General features: G+C 42.4%; 1 protein-coding gene across 1 annotated transcript in view; it reads left to right on the plus strand.

Annotated features, from left to right (window-relative positions):
- LAMA1 (laminin subunit alpha 1) overlaps positions 1 to 20,754 on the plus strand; it is a 177,431-nt gene that overhangs the window by 70,282 nt on the left and 86,395 nt on the right. Inside the window, exons 11-19 of the mRNA XM_077778268.1 lie at positions 3,478 to 3,595; positions 5,389 to 5,514; positions 7,460 to 7,620; positions 9,033 to 9,173; positions 10,375 to 10,548; positions 12,323 to 12,427; positions 13,604 to 13,815; positions 14,574 to 14,685; positions 17,916 to 18,026. Coding sequence (XP_077634394.1) covers positions 3,478 to 3,595; positions 5,389 to 5,514; positions 7,460 to 7,620; positions 9,033 to 9,173; positions 10,375 to 10,548; positions 12,323 to 12,427; positions 13,604 to 13,815; positions 14,574 to 14,685; positions 17,916 to 18,026 — 1,260 coding nt within the window. The remainder of the gene's footprint in view (positions 1 to 3,477; positions 3,596 to 5,388; positions 5,515 to 7,459; positions 7,621 to 9,032; positions 9,174 to 10,374; positions 10,549 to 12,322; positions 12,428 to 13,603; positions 13,816 to 14,573; positions 14,686 to 17,915; positions 18,027 to 20,754) is intronic.

Consider the following 20,754-nt stretch of genomic DNA (forward strand, 5'->3'; position numbering starts at 1 on the left):
TTTTTTTTTTTTTTTTTTGTTTTCATCATGATCAGTGTACTCTTTATGTTCTATCACTTAATTCACCCATCCCCCTATATCCCACCCACCTCCCCTCTGATAACCATCAGCTCATTCTCTATAATTAAGGGTCTGATTCTTGGTTTGCCTCTTTCTTTTATTCCCTTTGCTCATTTGTTTTGTTTCTTAAATTCTACATATAAATGAGATCATATGGTATTTGTCTTCCTCCAGCCGTCTTATTTCACTTAGCATTATACTCTCTAGACCTATCTGTGTTATTGTAAATAGCAAGATTTCATTCTTTTTTATGGTGGAATAACATTCCATGGTATATATATACTGTTATTTTCTTTATTCATTCATCTATCAGTAGACACTTGGGCTGATTTCGTAGTTTGGCTTTTGTAAATAATGCTACTATAAACACAGGGGTGCATATGTCCTTTTGAATTAGCATTTTTGTTTTTTAGGGGGTAAATACCCAGTGGTGTAATTACTGGATTGTAGGCTAGTTCTATTTTTAACTTTTTGAGGAGTCTCCATACTGTTTTCCACAGTGGCTACACCAATTTGGATTCCCACCAACAGTAGTGCAAGAGGGTTCCTTTTTCTCCACATCCTCGCCAACACCTGTTGGGTTTTTTTTTTTTAATGTTTATTTATTTTAGAGAGAGAGAAACAGAGACAGAGTGCAAGTGGGAGAGGGGCCGAGAGAGAGAGGGAGACACAGAATCTAAAGCAGGCTCTAGGCTCTGAGCTGTTAGCACAGAGTCCAACACAGGTCTCGAACTTGTGAACCATGAGATCATGACCTGAGCCGAAGTCAGATGCTTAACTGACTGAGGCACCCGGGTGCCCCAACACCTATTGTTACTTGTGTTGTTGATTTTAGCATTCTGACAGGTGTGAGATGATATCTCACTGTAGTTTTGATTTGCATTTCCCTGATGATGAGTGATGTTGAGCATCTTTTCATGTGTCTGTTGGTTTGGAAAAATGTCTGTTCATGTTTTCTGCCCATTTTTTAATTGGATTAATTGGTTTTTTGGGGTGTTGAGTGGTATCAGTCTATATATTTTGGATAGTAACCCTTTATCACCTATGTCATCTGTAAATATCTTCTCCCATTCAGTAGGTTGCCTTTTAGTTTTGTTCCTTCACTGTACAGAAAGTTTATTTTGATTTAGTCCCAAAAGTTTATTTTTGCTTTTATTTCCCTTGCCCCAGGAGACATGTCAGAGAAATGACTGCCTGAGGCCTCCTCAAGGATTTTCATGGTTTCAGGTCTCACATTTAGATCTTTAATCTATTCTGAGTTTATTTATATGTATGGTGTGAGAAGGTGGGCCAGTTTCGTTTTTTGCACGTAGCTGTCCAGTTTTCCCAACACCGTTTGTGAAAGATACTGTCTTTTTCTCACTGTATATTTATTCCTCCTTTGCCAAAGATTAATTGGCCAAAGAATTGTGGGTTTATTTCTTGGGTTTTAAGTCTATTCCACTGATCTATGTGTCTATTTTTCATATCAGTGCCGTACTATCACTTTGTAATGTAACTTAAAATCTGGAATTGTGATACCTCCAGTTTTGTCTTTCATTTTCAAGATTGCTTTGGCTGTTTGAGGTCTTGTGTGGTTCCATACAAATTGTAGATTTATTTGTTCTAATTCTATGAAAATTTCTGTTGGTATTTTGATAGGGATTGTGTTAAATCTGTAGATTTCTTTGGATAGTATGTACATTTTAATAATAATTGTTCTTCCAATCCATGAACATGGAATTTCCTCCCATTATTTTGCATCTTCTTGAATTTCTTTCATCAGTATTTTATAGTTTTCAGAGGACAGTTCTTTCACCTCTTTAGTTGAGTTTATTCCTAGATATTTTATTGGTTTTGGTGCAGTTGTAAATGAGATAGTTTTCTTTTTTTTTTTTTTTAATGTTTATTTAGTTTGAGAGCGAGAGAGAGATAAAGAGTATGTGTGAATGGATGAGGTACGGGGTGGGGGCAGAGAGAGAAGGAGAGAGAATCCCAAGCAGACTCCACTCTGTCAGTGCAGAGCCTAATGGGGAGCTTGATTCCACAAACTATGAGATCATGATCCGAGTTGAAATCAAGAGTCAGACATTTAACCTGCTGAACCACCCAGGTGCCCCAATGGGATTGTTTTCTTAATTTCCCTTTCTTTTGCTTCATTATTAGTGTATAGCAATGCAACAGATTTCTGTACATTGATTTTGCATCCTGCCACTTTACCGAATTCATTTATCAGTTCTAGTAGTTTTTTGGTGGAGTCTTTAGGGTTTTCCATATATGGTATCATGTTATCTACAAATAGTGAGAGCTTTACTTTTTTAAAAAATAGTTTATTGTCAAGTTGGTTTCCATATAACACCCAGTGCTCATCCCCACAAGTGCCCCTCCTCCATGCCCATCTCCCCCCTTCCCCTCTCCCCCACTCCCATCAGCCCTCAGTTTGTTCTTAGCATTCAAGAGTCTCTCATGGTTTGCCTCCCTCCCTCTCCCTCACTATTTTTCCCCTTCTTCTCCTCCACGGTCCTTCATTAGGTTCCTCCTAACCCTCCTCTACGTGCAAACGTGTGGTATTTGTCCTCTGCCTGACTTATTTCGCTCAGCATAACACCCTCAAGTTCCATCCATGTTGCTACACATGGCCAGATTTCATTCTTTCTCATTAGAGCTTTACTTTTTCCTTTACAATTTGGATGCCTTTTATTTCTTTAGTTTATCTTTTGATTGTAAGATGTGCTTCTAATTAAGCATTTACTAGGAATTTTTTGTGGTAAGATATAGCTAACATAATATTTACCATTTTAACCATTTAGAAGTATACAGTTCAGTGGCCTTATGAATTTTGAAGCTCTTCTCTCTATAAGACTGTCAAGCAAAAGGCCAACAAAGTTATAAATTATGCTCATATATTTTTAAAAGAATGGCTCCCCTCGTCCCATTTTCCTCCCTCTTCCATTTCTGTGGCACTAAATCAAGAGAAAATCAAGTTTACCCATGTTAGCACAATACTAAGGGAATAATTTGACACCCTGTCTTCTCTTAAACAACTTATATGAAGCGATTTGTTGTTTCCCCCACATCCCCAATCTTCGTAATTCTCTGACTCTCGAATAGGATTATCCTCTTTTGAGGATGAAACCTCTGAAGATCAAGATAATTATTAATAGGAGCTTATAAGCCCTTAACATCAGTGCATGTTACTCTGAACACTTTTTGTTCATGAACCGATTTTATTTTTAGCCTTGTTGTGTCCCTCCTTGCTTCTCTTTGTCGCCGGGACACAGGTGTATATTTTCCTCTAAGAAGTAAATGCCAGTATGCTTGATACAGCCGCGTGTCGTTGCGTGTACCGCCATGCCACGGATTTCCCTGGGGTAGGTTCTTTGTAAAATAAATATGCAGGCTCATTTTCAGAGGCGGTTTTGCATTCCCTGTTTCTAGAAACTGCAGTGTCAGTGTGAACACAACACCTGCGGAGAGAGCTGCACCCGGTGTTGCCCAGGCTACCACCAGCAGCCCTGGCGGCCCGGCACCGTTTCTTCTGGTAACACGTGTGAAAGTAAGTCCACTGAGAGCTGGAAGAATGTCGTTGTCTTCCTTCTTAATATGCTTAACTTTATGAGGACCTGACATTTGTAATTAGTACGTAACCTGTTTCCTTAAACATTCAAATAGTTCCCAAAGCTACATAGGACCTTAATACAACTTAAAGTGTTATGGCCCATGTGTGTCTTTTGGGATTTGCTATTTCAGCTAAAGTTCCTCTTCCCCTGTATTAGTTTATTCTTTATTAATGTGGGTTTAAGTTTTTTTTAATGTTTATTTATTTTTGAGAAAGAGACAGCATGGGCGAGGGAGGGGCGGAGAGAGAGAGAAGGGAACAGAGCATCCGAAGTGAGCTGTGTGCTGAGAGCACAGAGCCCGATGTGGGACTTGAACTCACGAACTTGAGATCATGACCTGAGCTGAAGTTGCATGCTTAACCAACAGAGCCACCCAGACGCCCCTAATTTGGGTTTAATTTTTAAATAGGCAATATGTTCACATGGTTCCAACATCGACCAATATATACAAACATGTGGTGAAAAGTATCACTTCCGCTCCATCTCCATCCTTCCCACCTTTTACTGTTTCCTACTGTGGTCTTCCTGACGTTCTTACGTAAATGAAGCCTACGTCGACATGTACCTATCCCCAAGCTAGCTTGGACACAGAACCTAACATGTAATGCATGTCATTCTACACATTGCTTTTATATTTAACTATATATGCAATATGAAATGCTGTTCTCATTTTTAAATTTTATTGATTTTATTTTAATTACAGTATAATTAACAGGTAGTGTTATGTTGGTTTCAGGTGTACAATATAGTGATTCAACAATTCTACGCATTACTCAGTGCTCACCATGATGAGTGTGTTCTTAATCCCCTTCACCTATTTCACCCATCCCCCACCCACTTCCGCTCTCTTAACCATCACATTGTTCTGTATCAAAATGCTGTTATTAATTTTTTTAAATGTTTTTTATTTATTTGTGAGAGACACAGAGAGACAGTGTGAGCAAGGGAGAGTCAGAGAGACAGGGAGACACAGACTCTGAAGCAGGCTCCAGGCTCTGAGCTGTCAGCACAGAGCCCGATGCAGGGCTCAAACCCACAAACCGTGAGATCATGACCTTAACCGAAGTCGGCGCTCAACTGACTGAGCCACCCAGGCGCCCCTCAAAATGCTGTTTTTAAAAACAGGAAGCACTGGGGCGCCTGGGTAGCTTAGTCAGTTGAGTGTCTTACTTTGGCTCACATCATGATCTCACGGTTCCTGAGTTCAAGCCCTGCATTGGGCTTGTTTGCTGATAGCTTAGAGCCTAGAGCCTGCTTCGGATTCTGTGTCTCCNTATTTAACTTGGATCGGGGCGGAGGGGAGGGGCTACTGGCTGTGTGATACTGGTCCTGGTTTTGTAACTGTGAATGTAGAGAGTCAGCCATGTGTCGTGCCTGTAGGAAGTGCTCAGTGTCTCCTCTGTTGACCTGATATGTAGTTACGACCTGGCTCTTTGTGACAGTCTGGTCTGGGTGGTGCTCCTAAATGGCTGTGAGAGATAGCTGAGCGAGGGCGGCCACGTAGCAGTGGTCACGGGAAAGGATGACGCTCCGCTAATGATACCAGGCCGTCCCATCACAAAACTGTCGGGGGCTTTCTGGCTTGAGCCCACCTTATGTTCCTGAGACCCAGCCTCCCTGGGTGTACAAAATCATTAGAACCGTCACTTCTTGAACAAAAAGCCGATCCCTTGTCATTGATATTGTCATTATTGCTAATATTGCTGTTATTTCTAGTGAGATAATCCAGGACAAACTCCCGCTTTTCAGGTGTCTCCTTATGAGGACAACCCTTGTCGTCCCTGTGACTGTGACCCTTTCGGGTCCCTCAGTTCAGTCTGTATTAAGGATGAGTTCCAATCTGGCTTACACAAAGGTAAGTACTTGATTCATTTTGGGGCTTGAATTTATTTTGTGTGAGTGTGTGTGTGTGTGTGGCAACCTTGTACCTGGTGGAACTGTTACCTTTGGATAGCGGTTGGATAATCTGATCCTCTTGATTCTTCTGTTCACGAAACGCTTATTCAGCACTTACTGTGTGTCAGGCAATGTTTTTAGAACCCAGGAATGTGTCTTGAACAAGATGATCACAATTCCAGCTCACAGGCAGACGAACAAGTACATGCATAATATAACTCCAGGTCGGGATGAATGCTGTGGGCGTTAAGGAGAACTAGGAATCGTGATTGGAGGAAGATGAGGTGTAAAGGAGGCAACGTTGGGCGATGAAATGACATTTGAGCAGATAATTGAGCATTTGATGAGAGAAGAAATAAGATTCAGTTTCAAGCCATATGGGGAACACAGTAAATAGCAACCCCTCTATTTAGCTCTTAGAAGACACTCACAAAGCTTTCGCATACATCATCTCGCAAAGCAAACAATTTCTCCCGCTAACTTTGCAAATGTCAGTGTTCTTTCTGTTTCAAACACTGGCGAAGGACTGGCAAATACCAGAATCTCCTGAAAAGGTTGCATTTGTTCAGACTTCTGTGACCTCATCCAATCCTCAGTCACTAGCAGTGAAAATGGATATTGATCAGCAGGGAAGGATGTGCCAAACTGTGGGGCCCACCCGAAATGTGGAGGGTAATTTACAGAATCGAATTAATCCTTACATGTGACTGGTGATGGGAGCCTAACGATACTGAGGATGATGTTGATTATAGCAACAATTACCCTTGATTGGGTTCATTTTAAAAAATATATCATTTAAGCGTTCAACCATAGCAGAAATTATTTAACGCATTTTATAGGCAAGGAAACTAGCGCAGAGCAGTTAAGAAACTTGGCTGAGGTTACATAATTAGAAAGTTTCAAAGCCAGCATTAAAAGAAGAGATTGTGTCCATTGTCCTTTACCATTTCTTTTGTGCTTTAACAAAGAAAATAACACTGTATTTTGTGATACAATTCACTAGATACAATTCACCCATTTAAAGTGTATGATTCCGTATATTCATAGTTACAACCATCAAGGCAGCCCAATTTTAGACCATTTTCATCACCTCAGGAAGAAATCCCTTACCTGTTGGTAATCATTCCCCATTTCCCTCCACGCCTCCATCCCTGCCCGAGGCACCCACTAATCTACTTTCTCTCTATAGATTTGCTTATTCGGACATTTCATATGAATAGAACATACAGTAGATGGTCTTTTACAACCGGCTTCTTTCACTTAGCATAATGTTTTCAAGGTTTATCCATGTTGTAGCATCTATCAGTACTTTTTTTTTCCCTCTGAATACTACTCTACTGTATTTATATGCCACATTTTATATATCCATTCATCAGTTAATGAGTATTTCATTTATTTCCACTTTCTGGTTATTATGAATAAGGCTGCTGCAAACATTCACATGTAACATTTTTGTGGATGTATGTTTCATTTTTCTCAGGTAAAAGGACAGGAGTGGAATTGCTGGGTCAGATAGTAAGTCTCTGCTTAATATTTTGGAGACATGTCAAACCGTTTTCCAAAGTCACGGTGCCGTTTTACCTTCTCATTAGCCTCTCTCTGTTTTTCATCTCTGTTTTCTTTTTTTAAATCATGGGTTGACAAGCTATGGTCCATGTGCCATATCTCGCACACTGCCTGTTTTTGTATATAAAGTTTTATTAGAACAGAGCTATGCTCATCTGCTTATGTATTATGCATGGCTGCTTCGAAGCAGTCATGGCAGAATTGAGTAACTGCGTTAGCAATTCTTTGGCCGAAAAAGTTGGAACTATTTCATGTCTGGCACTTTACAGAAATAGTTTGCCAACCTCTACTTTACCTTTTTAGCCTCCTGATGGGCCACCGCTATCTTTTCTTCCCAGGGAAGTGGCCAGGTCAATGTCCGTGCAAGGAAGGCTACGCAGGAGAAAAATGTGATCGCTGCCAGTTTGGTTACAAGGCTTACCCAGCCTGTGTCCGCTGTGAGTGTAGCCGGGCTGGCAGTGTGAACGAGGACCCATGCTCAGAACCTTGTCTGTGTAAGGTATGTGGGGGGGTTAAAGGTGACCCTGAGTTTCCTTTGAGGTGTGCAAGAAAGGAACACATTCCATAGGCTCAGAAGATCAGTTCTTGAGCAAAGCAGCAAGGTTTAAGGAGAACTCTCCTTCCCCACATCTTCCCGAGAAGCATGAAGTTATGTCACATCCATGTCCTTGGACTTAGATGGGCACACCCAGTTTGTTTTTTTGGTGCCTTCTGGACAATGGCCACATAGTCCAGAGGTATTTCTGTGATTTCCAAGATGAAATCAACTACTACATTTCTGTGGCCTGGGCCATTAACCTCTTGTATGACATTCTTTTCCAGCTTAATTTTTAGAGGAGAACCAGTTATAAAAACATTAATTAAAGGCAGATATGTTATTGTGGATTTGTCTTAAAAAGGAATTGGACAGGGGCGTGCCTGGGTGGCTCAGTCAGTTAAGCGTCTGACTCTTGGTTTCAGCTCAGGTCACAGTCTCATAGTTCATGAGTTCGAGCCCCACATCAGGCTCCATGCTGACGGTGTGGGATCTGGTTGGAGTTCTCTCTCTCCCTCTCTCTGCCCCTCCCCTGCTTGTGCTTGCTCATGGTGCAATCTTTCACTTGCTCTCTATCTCTCTCCCAGAATAAATAAGCTTAAAAAAACAAAAGGAATTGGAGGGGCGCCTGGGTGGCTCAGTCAGTTTAAAGTCCGACTTCAGCTCAGGTCATGATTCATGGTTAATGGGTTGGAGCCCCACATCAGGCTCTGTGCTGACAGCTTGGAGCCTGGAGCCTGCTTCCGAATCTGTGTCTCCCTCTCTCTCTCCCCCTCCTCTACCCATGCTCTGTCTCTCTCTGTCTCTCAAAAATAAATAAACATTAAAAAATGTTAAAAAAGAAAGGAATTGGACAATGATTAAAAAAACACATTAATTAATTAATGATTTAAAAAAATTGGCTATCTGATATTAATATCCATTTTCTCATAATAACCGTAATTGTAGGACTTCTCATTGTATCTTAAGTGCTTCTTCCTATGTAAGCACACATCATAAGTGACTGAAAGTAATCTTGAGCATATTAATAAGACAAACAATTATATAGCACTCTTCAGATTTTAAGCTTCTTTAAAGATTAGCAAAATTGGGAGATTTCAAATAAAGCAATTTGAAAGAAGCCATTTTAATACAATGACCAAGCTCTGAGATCCTGACCCTCATTCTTGACTACAAAATTAAATGGTAATTATTTCGAAATATGTATCCTGGAAATAATGACTTCATGAGGCTTTACATTTACTTTGAGCATCTATTTATTTACTTGTTTCTCTGGATCACTAAACAACTTTCTTGTTAATGTCATGTTAATACCAGTGTATTCTGTCTACCTAGAACACTTTGGTTTCAGAGCAAATCTTTTCTCTAACGTGCAGGAAAATGTCGAAGGGGAAAATTGTGACCTCTGCAAGCCGGGATTCTATAACCTGAAGGAGAGAAACCCCAAGGGCTGCTCGGAGTGCTTCTGCTTCGGCGTGTCTGATGTCTGCGGCAGCCTTTCTTGGTCTATCAGTCAGGTGCGGGTACCTTCCCTGAGCCAGAATTTAAGAAGCGTGCCCACTCAAATGAGCTTTCTGGGACCTGTGTTCTTTCCCTCTCTTGGAAACACCGCTGTCAGCAGTTAGCAGTGATGCTGGCATGGATCAGAAGCCACTTGCTATTGGAGTGTCACGAAGATTTCTTCCTTGGTCATGTGTTTATTCCTACGTACATTTCCCTACCCAAACAATAGGATATTATGGTATCATAGAATGTATCATGTTTAAATTTCTCCTGTGGGGAAATGTATCAGGTTGTGGGGTCAGATCTCACCCCACCTGCTCCACGCTGGTCTCAGGCCAGGACGTACAGCAGGGCATGGGCTCATGAGGAATTTTCTAGTCCAGAGCACCTGGTGGGGGTAGGTACAACAGTGAGTGATGTAGGGACTATAGCCTCAGTTGTTCTGGGAATGGGGAGTCATAGGGCATGCCAAATGGTGCCTTGGGAGGAGAGTGTGATGGCTGGGGCTTAGGAAGGACTGCATGGCACAGGGTTCATCCATGGTAACCACCTCACCTCCCCGCGGCCATCTGGGGAGACCAGTATTCAGGGAGGGGTTGGGGGGTGCTAGTCCCTCACTCTCCTTTCCCTCCCTTCTCCCTCCCTGCCTCCCTGCCTGGCAGGCTGGGAGGAGTGGGAGCCCCATGGGGGAGGGAGTGGGAATTCCAGGCAGTAATGAGAATGAAGGCCACCATGCGGTGGCCACCATGCTGTGGCCTATGGCCACCATGCTGGGGTGATGGCTTTTCCTCTCTTTGTAGATGACAAATTGGGAGGATAAGATCTGGAGGTTTAATTTACATACTTTTTAGCTCTTTGTGAAAAGCAAGAAGCAATGATGAAGAAATCAGAGTTAGCAAAAACATTTTGTTCAATGCATTTATATTAAGGTCTTTGCTATTTTTTAAAATCTAAAATGTATATCTGTAGCCTTGACAATTTTGCTCACCTGCTTGCTTATAATTGATCTGGATTTGAGGAGTGTTGACTCATTCTCAGATTTTCTTGGCCCTTTGACAAGTAGGAGGGTCATGCGTCGTGTGGTCCTGTGGCCACAGTGTGTTAGCTCTGTCCCTGGCTAAGCTTTCTGGGTCTGGTTCTTCATCGTGAGGATTTCTGGGTGAAAACTAAGGTGATTTCTATTTCGTATTCCGACATTCTGAATCTTTTTTTAAGGTGAAAGATATGTCTGGGTGGCTTGTCACCGACCTGATCAGTGCAAGCAAGGTCCCGTCTCAGCAGGACGCTCTGGGTGGGCGTCATCAGGTCAGCATCAACAACACGGTGGCTGTGCAGAGCCTGACTTCCAAGTATTACTGGTTGGCTCCGGAGGCCTACCTCGGAAATAAGGTAGGCCCATCACCAGAAGTAACATCTTGGACAAAGATCTCAAGGCACATTGAGAAAGAACGTAACTTGACAATTTAAGTCATCTTATGGTCACTTGAGGGTTTGACAGAAAATTATACAGCATTTACTTATATCTGCCCAACCCACATGGTCTTGCTTATCCTTGCTTGACTTTATTACATCATTAAGATATGAACTTTGTTCTCGGCCATATTGGTCATAAGCAGTCTGTTGTAGGAAGTCTACAGATTCGGATGATCTGGGAATAGACTCAGTGGATCTATCTCAGTCATTCGAGCTTGGTGTTCACCTACCTACGCCACACGTTCAGTTTGTTTTAAAGTAATGGTATGTTGGGGTGCCTGGGTGGCTCAGTCGGCTCAGCGTCAGACTTCTGCACAGGTCATGATCTCATAGCTCGTGAGTTCAAACCCTGCTTTGGGCTCTGTGTGGACAGCTCAGAGCCTGGAGCCTGCTTCAGATGCTGTCTCTCTCTCTCTCTCTGCCTTTTCCCCACTCCTACTCTGTCTCTCTCTGTCTCTCAAAAATAAGTAGACATTAACAAAATTTTTTAAGTAAAAAAAATAATAAGGTAATGATACGTTTCACCGTAGTGCAGGTCTTATAGATTGGTAAGCTGTTTCATTTGTTGGTTATATTTTAATTTTAGAACTTGTTTTACTTAGATTTAGGTTTAAGTAGTATTTATTTTGAAAATGATTCTTTTTTCTCATCAAATTATAATCCTAGAAGATGTACTCTGTTTATAATGGGATCTAATTACAAAAGTCAATGATTTCTTTTTTTCTGTTATGATCGCCTTTCCATTCTCTGGCTCAAAGACTAGATTTTGAACGTGATATTATTGTAACATTCCTGTCACAATGAAAATTTCCACTTTACATTAAAGGAGATCAGCAGGAAGAAAAACCTTTCATCCTTCTTCTAGCTGATGAGACAGGCTCTTTATTGTTCTCCTACAAGCGGGGCAATGAGATCAAAATGTTGGGGTTATTGTCATGGATTTAACTCCTAAATCCTAGAGGATTTAAGTGAAATACACGTGTACTGTGTGATTCGCAGGAGTTTATTTATGCTAATTAATCTGGGGGGGTCTCTAAGAAGGAGTGCATCTTCTGTCCATTTAAATTTTTTTTTAGTGTTTATTTTTTTGAGAGAGAGAGACAGAGCACGAGTGAGGGAGGGGCAGAGAGAGAAGGAAACCCAGAATCTGAAGCAGACTCCAGGCTCTGAGCTGTCAGCACAGAGCCCAATGCAGGGCTCAAACTGATGAACTGTGAGATTGTGACCTGAGCCGAAGCCCGACACCCAACCAACTGAGCCACCCAGGCGCCCCAACTGTCCTTTTAAATTATATTCTGCATTGCGGTGCCTGAGAGGCTCAGGTAACTGATCTCGGTTCATGAGTTTGAGCCCCACATCAGGCTCTGTGCTGTTAAGCTTCAGATACTCTGCCTTCCTCTCTCTCTGCCCCTCCCCTGCACTCGCTCTCTCTCTCTCTTTCTCTCTCTCTCTTTCAAAAATAAATAAACATTAAAAAAATTATATCCTGCAGTTTGGCAATATCGATTAAACACACCATTCTTATAATATGCTTTCTTTTCACTGGCTTAATGTGAACTTCCTTCCATACTACGGCCACTTGGACACCTTGTAGCCTGGTTGTTTCCCGATGGGTCCTAGCCACCGCTTCCTCTTCCTGGGGGGCTGAGATCATTTGCCCTCGGTGTTTACTCCCGCTTACATGTTTCAGCTGACTGCTTTTGGTGGATTCCTGAAGTACACGGTGTCCTATGATATTCCAGTGGAGATGGTGGACGGTGGTGACCTCATGTCTCACGCCGATGTTATCATCAAGGTAGGTGCTCTCACATTGCTTTGCTGTAGAGCTCGAGGGCTTAGTTGGGTGACGGTTTTGTGACTCCGGGTGGCTAAGGGACACTCTGGCAGCAAGGCGCACACGCCCAGGTGGCTGTTCAGCAGTGCTTTGCCTGATCTGGAAACTGACCAGACAGTGTGAGCGTTGTCTTTGGGTCCATTTCCGGAATTGCCTGAGGACAGCTCGTGTGGCTCTTCCATGGATCCTTGAAGCTGACGCGTCTTTTCACATTTAAAATGGAGACAGGTGTTTGCCTTGACGTTGGAACTACCTTGTCAGCCATTTGAGTCCCTCTGTCTCCTCCTATTCATTGGCTCCCATATGAATAGCTAGGCAGTAGCACTTGGCAGTGTGGGGACGGGAGATGCGGTGCCGTTTTTGTTCTCAGCCTCTGTCCCTAATCCTGTATCCTCACTCCCCTCCTCCCCTGTCACAAAAAGGCCCAGCTCAGCCTCCCCAGAAGTTTTCCCAAAGGTAAGAAACCACTTCAGCTTCTAGTCTGCACCTTTAATGACCCAAATCTCCCCGTCCAGCCTGTGGCAAGTGGGGACAGTGTGACCTCAAGCATTTTTGTGAATGGGAATTTACTAAAAGCTAGAGGTATTCTTACATAGTCTTTCTACTTTTGCCCTTCAGTTAAAGATCAGGGGTGTCATGGGGCACCTGGGTGGCTCGGTCAGTTAAGCGTCCGACTTCAGCTCAGGTCATGATCACATGGTTCATGGGTTCAAGCCCCGTGTCTGGCTCTGTGCTGACAGCTCAGAGCCTGGAGCCTGCTTCAGATTCTGTGTCTCCTTCTCTCTCTTCCCTCCCCCCCACCAAATACAAATAAAAATATTTAAACAGTTTTTAAAAAAAGATTAGAGGTGTTGGATTAATCACTTTGAGGAAAATTGTGGGCAGATATATACCGTTTCTTTTCTGAGATCCCAGGGAAGGACCTGTCTTTAGATTTAAACTCTGAATCCCTCTGAAGGGGAGACCTTGAAACACCTTTCCTCTGATCGTTTTGGACCAAGAGCTATAGACACTATTGCATGTTTACCCTGAGAACCTAAGCACAAATAAAAAGCACATTGCTGAATACAAATTTGCTTTTACTTTTTGACCAGGAAGTTGAATTACAAACATATTTCCTCTTGCTTTAAATGTTAGGGAAATGGACTCACTCTGAGCACCCAGGCGGAGGGCCTGTCATTACAACCCTATGAAGAGTATTTGAACGTAGTCAGACTTGCGCCAGAGAACTTCCGAGATTTTCATAACAAAAGGGAGATAGATCGTGACCAGCTGATGACTGTCCTGGCCAACATGACACATCTCTTGATCAGAGCCAACTACAATTCTGCAAAAATGGCTCTTTACAGGTGGGTACTGAATGAGAGGGAAAGGTTTTGGTGAAGGTATGTTAATCTTGTCCTCACCTATTAGTATGCATTTTAAGCATAGTGTATTTTACTTGATTATTTTAAAGGTGCACCTAATGGAACCAGCTGTCGTAAAAATATGTTTATGACTATAATATTATGGACGATATAAGAATAGTTGTCCAAGAAACTGTGTCTCAGTTAGGAGATAGTCTAGGATGGTTTTCTGAGAACTTCCTGACAAGTTAACAATCGGCTGGACCATCTTGCATCTACTTTTCACACTCCTCATGTTAACAGTCTTAGATCTTACTGTCTATTTAAGCTAATGTTCCCCTCTTTAGTCTTTTTACTGCTTCCAGAAGGTCAATCTCTGGCAATGCCAGGCTAAGTGTAAATATTGGCTACAGCCAGTGCAAACACAGGATTATACATTTAAGGACAATCTCTGTATTTGAGATAGGATGATGGAATGGATTCATTTTTCCGAAATGCTTCACCTCAGACTGGACACCATCAGACCCTTCCCACAGCTGTCTGGACAATCACATGCCTTTCCACCAAATGCTCAAAGGCCTCCCCGCGAATACTGATGGCTTGCAGAAATCATATTGGTGTGAAAATCTTTAGTTGCTTACAAAAGTCACATCCCTGTTTTGCCTGAACAAGCCTTTTTTAAGAATCCACCTTCATCAAGGTGTTAGATGTCATTTGCAGGTGGGTGGCTAAGTCACATGAGGACCCCTTTCTATTGGTAGGTTGGATTCTGTCTCTTTGGACACAGCCAGCCCTAATGTCATAGACCTGACACTGGCCACCGAGGTGGAACACTGTGAATGTCCCCAAGGCTACGCAGGGATCTCCTGTGAGGTAAGGCTCCTCTTCCTGTCCCTTCCTGTCCCCTTCCCATACACTTCCTTTTGTTCTTTCCTAAGGGGAAAAAAGCACATCGAAGGTAATACAATGACCCACATTTGCATTTTAACTTTAGAAACTTAATGTTTGACTCAGACTTTTGGAGGCTGTAGGAATATTGGTAATCACGATGTTTAAGGAAATCTGGTGCCTCTTCCAGGGGGCTCCTGAGGCACCTGGAAATGCTCCGACTTAAGTCGACTCCCTTGCCTTAGTCATCTGGAAAGTTCCATGCCATATTTTGCATTTCTAAGGGGGATTGAACTTGACTGTATCTGAATGTTGACTAATCACAAGCTTGCAACCTAGAAAACACTAGGCAAGCCAGACCCATTTTGAGACTTTTTATGGCCCCCAGCTACATTAACTTAGGTGAGCTCCACCTCACAACGAAGGGTAAGAAAATGCACTTGCAGTCAGTCATCACTGAAAGTAGTCTGTTGGTTAAAAAATTTTTTTTGGAAATATATTTTGAAACTATTTGGACATTAACGTTGATAATAACTCTCTCCTGCTGAGAACTTTTTATATATTGGGCACCATCCTAACATCTTTCTGTAGGAAAGGGCTAGGAAGTAGTCTCATTAGGTTTCAAGTTCATCTGTGCTGTTAACCGCCAAATGGCCCTGCCTCTCCCATGTTCAAGACTGACGATAATTATGAACATTTGTTCATAATTAGGCTGTTATTTTTTTGGCAATCATTTTTACAAAGAGAGAACATTGTATTTATGATCCGATTTTATGAATCTTTATCAGCTATAAACTTTGCAGCTAATAAAGCTGGCCTATGCTTTATGATGTCAATATTTAATTATTTCTATTGCTATTTTAAATTTTTTGCAGCGTTGTTTCATTTTTGACCCAGTGAACTTTTTTTTTAGATCTAAAACGTTTCTTTTTAGACCAAGAAATTACATATCGTAATTCCTATGTAGTTAATACTTAACGGGTAAATGACCTAAAGGCTACCTCACAGAGTGTGCAATGTGGAAGGAAATAGGAAAACTGGAGGATCAAGTAAGAGCCTGGCCCAGCCCGACCAAGAGGGGGCAGCAGTGAGCAGGTGCGGCTGGAGAACCGAAAGTCCACTGGGTTTGGAGGGAAAGGTACCCATGTGTTTAAGATGATGGCTCAAGCTAGTGCATGGAGCTTAATGCATATATTTCAGTGTTTTTGTCAGGCAGAAGAACTCTTTCTCTAATCAAAGCTGACAGAAGGAATTGGGCAGCTATTGGTGGGGAATGAAATTCTTTTTTTTTTTTTTAAGTTTATTTATTTTGAGAGAGACAGAGAGATAGAGAAAGAAAGAAAGCACAAGCGGGAGAGGGGCAGAGAGAAGGAGAGGCAGAATCCCAAGAAGGCCATCAGCGCAGAGCCCAGTGCGGGACTCAGACTCAGGAGCCTTGAGATCATTACCTGAGCTGAGATCAAGAGTCGGACGCTTCACTGACTGCACCACCCAGGCACCCTGGGAATGGAATTCTCGATGGCACTGTAGCGACCACACAGCCCCCAGGCAGCCCCTCCTCGGTGCCCACCTGTAGACTTTCCCATTGTCCTTGAGGAGAGTATGGGTGCATGGAGGTGTTAGGGGACATCCTCAAGGTCAGTGCGAATGAGCACATGTATATCTTATTTACATAAAGAAAATAGAATTTTAATACTTTTTACAATAAAAACGGAATCCACATCCCTCCTCCATAGCCCCACGGGAGTATGCTGGCCTCCAAAGTAATCACTCCCCAGTCTGTACTGTGAACATGTTTTGTGTCTGGTGTGGTCCCTGGCACCTCTGCGGCCGCTGGCCTGAGTGGTGTACACACCCGACTTCGAATCACTCCACTGGCACGGCAGGTATCGTGTCTAACTCTTCTGTGTTCCAGACTTCACGTCTATAAAGTAGAATATTTCTCAGGGTCATCATGAGAATTACATGGAAGACTGTGTCCGGGGTGGCCCCCTGTTCCTCACAGGCAGGGGACGGCACCCTGGATACCGTGAAAAGCACACCTGTAATGTTTGTGCAATTAAACTGATGCCGTTTGACACAGACCTACGCTTGAACACTTTGATGGTAACATTTACTGAATTTTATGCAGAAGAAAATGAAATCAAGTTGAGAGGAAACTATTCTCTTGATTGAAACACTGGTGAAGTGGTTGAGTGTTATGATTTCTAGTAATATTGCAGCGAATGCCACTCAAGTGCATGTATAGCCACTAGGTTGGGGTGTACATGCTTCTACCCTTAAAAAGAAATAAGGGGGAAATGGGTGATGGGCTTTGAGGAGGGCACTTGTTGGGATGAGCACTGGGTGTTGTATGCAAGCAATGAATCATGGGAATCTACCCTCAAAACCAAGAGCACACTATACACTGTATGTTTGCTAACTTGACAATAAATTATATATATAAAAATTTTTTCAAAAATTAAAAATAAATAAATAATAACAAAAAGAAATAAGGAACTGGATTGTGGTGATGATTGTACACTTTGGTAAGTTTACTAAAAAATTCATTGTACTGTACCCTGAAGATGGGTGCATTTTAGGGGCGCCTATGTGGCTCAGTCAGTTAAGCATCCGACTTTGGCTCAGGTCACGATCTCGCAGTTCTTGAGTTCAAGCCCCACATCGGGCTCTGTGCTGACAGCTCAGAGCTTAGAGCCTGCTGCAGATTCTGTGTCTCCCTCTTTCTCTGCCCCTCCCCCATTCACACTCAGTCTCTCTCTCCAAAATAAACATTTAAAAAAAGTTCTAAAAAATAGGTGCATTTTTTGGCACATAAATGATGCCTCGGTAAAGAAGTTTGCAGGAAAAAGAGAAGTTTCTTTATTTCTGGAAAATGGAGCCGTTTTTGTTTCTAATGTATTGAAAAGAAGATGAGGAGTGCCTGGATGGCTCAGTTGGTTAAGTGTCCTGCTCTTGATTTTGGCTCAGGTCACAATCTTGCCGTTTCCTGATTTCGAGCCCCGTGTCAGGCTCTGCACTGAGAGCAGGGAGCTGCTTGGAATTCTCTGTCTCCCTTTCTCTGTGCCCCTCCCTGACTCGTGTTCGCTCTCTCTCTCTTTCTTTTTGTGTTTCCTCTCTCTTGATAAATAAATAAACTTTAAGAAATTTAAAAATAATAATAAAAAAAGATGATGATTTGGATAATGTCCAAGGTTGCCTTCTGTCTTTTGCAGTCCTGCCTCCCTGGCTATTACCGTGTGGATGGAATACTCTTTGGAGGAATTTGTCAACCCTGTGAATGCCACGGCCATGCAACCGAATGTGATATCCACGGCGTTTGCTTTGTGAGTCTGTTCCCAAAACCTTGAGTGCCTTCTCCTACCCTTCCCAAAGTCATCTGCCGTGCAGAGTGCTTTTTAACAATTGCTTCCTCCATCGAAGATTATCCCTGCCCTTGTAGGCCCCAAAGGAAATTTTCAGACTTCAGTTCATGTCATAAAATGTTTCCTGCTACCCCCCGACGCACACTTTTTTTGGAAAAAAAAAAAAAAAAAGTTACTTTGGTGAAAACGGAAAAGGGATATATAATTTCATTGCAGGTTTATTATTAGAACAACAAATTACTTTGTAAGATTATAAAGTGATATAAAGGTAGAAAATATTATCCACTGATTAAGTAAAAAGGATCAGGACTTTTACATGAAAATTCTCATATTTTTTAACATATTACACAGTATATCATAAAAGGAATAGTACAATTTCTGATAATCACACTCATTTGTACAATATATAATGCTTCATAGCTCGGATAAACTCTTTGAACAAGTACTTCTTTCATGCAACATGAGTTGAAACATGGCTTGACAAATATGCAGTTAATCTTGAGAATGAACTTTGGGGCAGATACAGGGCAAGACTTGTTTTTTAACTTGAATCAGGAATTCCTTTAGGTTCTTTTGCCTGGGAGCCAGGCCACACTCCTGGGTTCTAATGGATTTATTGCACGTAGATGGAGTGAACACATATGTTAATCAGTGGAGTCAGATTCACTGCAGGGAAACGTTCATGCTCTTTCCAGAAGAGATTGATTGAGTCCCAGGGCAAGGGAAAATTAATTATCAGACCCATGGAGATGCCCTGGATTGCTTATTCTCTCTAGAGCCTAGTTTTTCTTGATTCTGTAAGTAAAGCTTTCATTTTGTTCTTTGTTCATTTCTCTGTTCTGGGAATGTGTGTGTCTGTAGGAATTGCATGAAATGATGATTTGCACACACACTCAGTCCCTCAGGACTAGTTTCCCAGAGCTTGATGAGGTTGTTGCTTTTTCTAAAATGCCTCTGCCTTTCCATTTGGGTTCTCAAGGCCAGCCTTCCAGGGCCCTCTGCCGGCAGTGTGGGGGAGGGGCGGAGTGGTCTGGGGGTACGGGGGTCGGTTGGTCGGCAGGCGTGGATGTGGCACCAATGACTTTGGGTACAGGTGGACTGAAAGGGTATTTGCACAGGCTTCTATCAATGTATATTTATAAAATTAAAAATAGATACCCACATTAAAGTGAAGATGCTAATAGCACCTGGCCTTCAAGTCCTAATGATCATAAATGATAAGGGTTTTTATCACTGAAAAATTTTCGGAAACCATGTTAGATGTACAGAAAGGCTTACAAAACCAGTATAGAGAGACCCTGTGCGGCCTTCACCCTGCTTCCCCTGATGCTGCTGCCTTGCATAACCAGAGTCTGGTGATTAAAACTAAGACATTCACTCTGGCTCCATCTCATCGACAGACTGCAGACTTCACTCTGATGTCATCAGATTTTCCACTCGTGTCCCGTTCCTTTCCAGCATCAAGCATTTTAGATAAGAAGATGTGAAGGTGGCCTCTCGGTGCACACTGTCAGGGACATGTGGTGCCCTGGTCTTTTTCCTGGGGACGTTAGCCTGGGACAGCCAGAGAAGGTGGTGACGGCCAGGTTTTTCCACTGTAAAGTTATTTTTCTTTTCCAATCAAGAGAAGATATTTTTCCTTCCCAAGGAGATGAACATTCTTATCCTAACAGGGCTGGTCACTTAAAGGGATGGTGACTGAGAAAGCATTAAAACAGATACTTACGGGGGTGTGGGGTGGCACTTGGGTGACTCAGTCGGTTGAGCATCCAACTGTTGATTTCGGCTCAGGTCATGACCCCAAGGTTGTGGGATTGAGCTCTGCATCGGGCTCTGCACTGAGTGTGGCGCCTGCTTAAGTTTCTCTCTCTCTTTCTACCCACCTCTGCCTCTCTCCCCTGCTCATGCTGTCTTTCTTTCTCTCTCTCAAATTAAAAAAGAATTGAAATTAAAAGAAAAAACAGGCCCTTAGTAGGTTTTTTAGCAGAACTACATAATGGTCTTCCCAAAGGAAAAGAAAACCCTATCTGGCCTTTTGATCAAAGAAATCATATCATAGCTATTTTGCAAGTGGACGTAATCAAATGTATTTTAATGAAACTAGTTATTTTGCATAATACTCTGAGCTCAGCTATGTAGCCGTTTACCAAGACCAGCTCCATTTTTAATTAATTCAGGTTAATTATAAAAATTAAGGTCATATGGGGGTGGGGAGAAAAAAAGTCTAAGACGTCCCTACCGAAATGTCACCTGAAGACCATACATAGCCTAGGCATCACCGGGGAGCTCTCATAGAAATGCGAAACTCAGGGAACAAATCAATCAGAATTGACATTTAACTCAGTTGATTGGTAAACAGTTCAAGTTTAGAAGCCCTGATCTAGGATAACCCTAACTCAAACTGATGAAAGCCTGTTTATAAGTCTTTTTTTTTTTAATGTTTTATTTATTTCTAGGAGAGAGAGACAGAGAGAGAGACAGCGTGAGCAGGGGAGGGTCAGAGAGAGAGGGAGTCACAGACTCTGAAACAGGCTCCAGGCTCCGAGCTGGCAGTCAGCACAGAGCCCGACGCGGGGCTTGAACCCACGAACCGCGAGATCGTGACCTGAGCGAAAGTCGGACGCTTAACCGACTAAGCCACCCAGGCGCCCCAATGATGAAAGCCTGTTTAAAAGGATGTATGACAAAT

Source organism: Crocuta crocuta, unplaced genomic scaffold (genome assembly GCF_008692635.1).
Source record: "Crocuta crocuta isolate KB4526 unplaced genomic scaffold, BGI_CrCroc_1.0 scaffold26, whole genome shotgun sequence".
Taxonomy (NCBI): domain Eukaryota; kingdom Metazoa; phylum Chordata; class Mammalia; order Carnivora; family Hyaenidae; genus Crocuta; species Crocuta crocuta.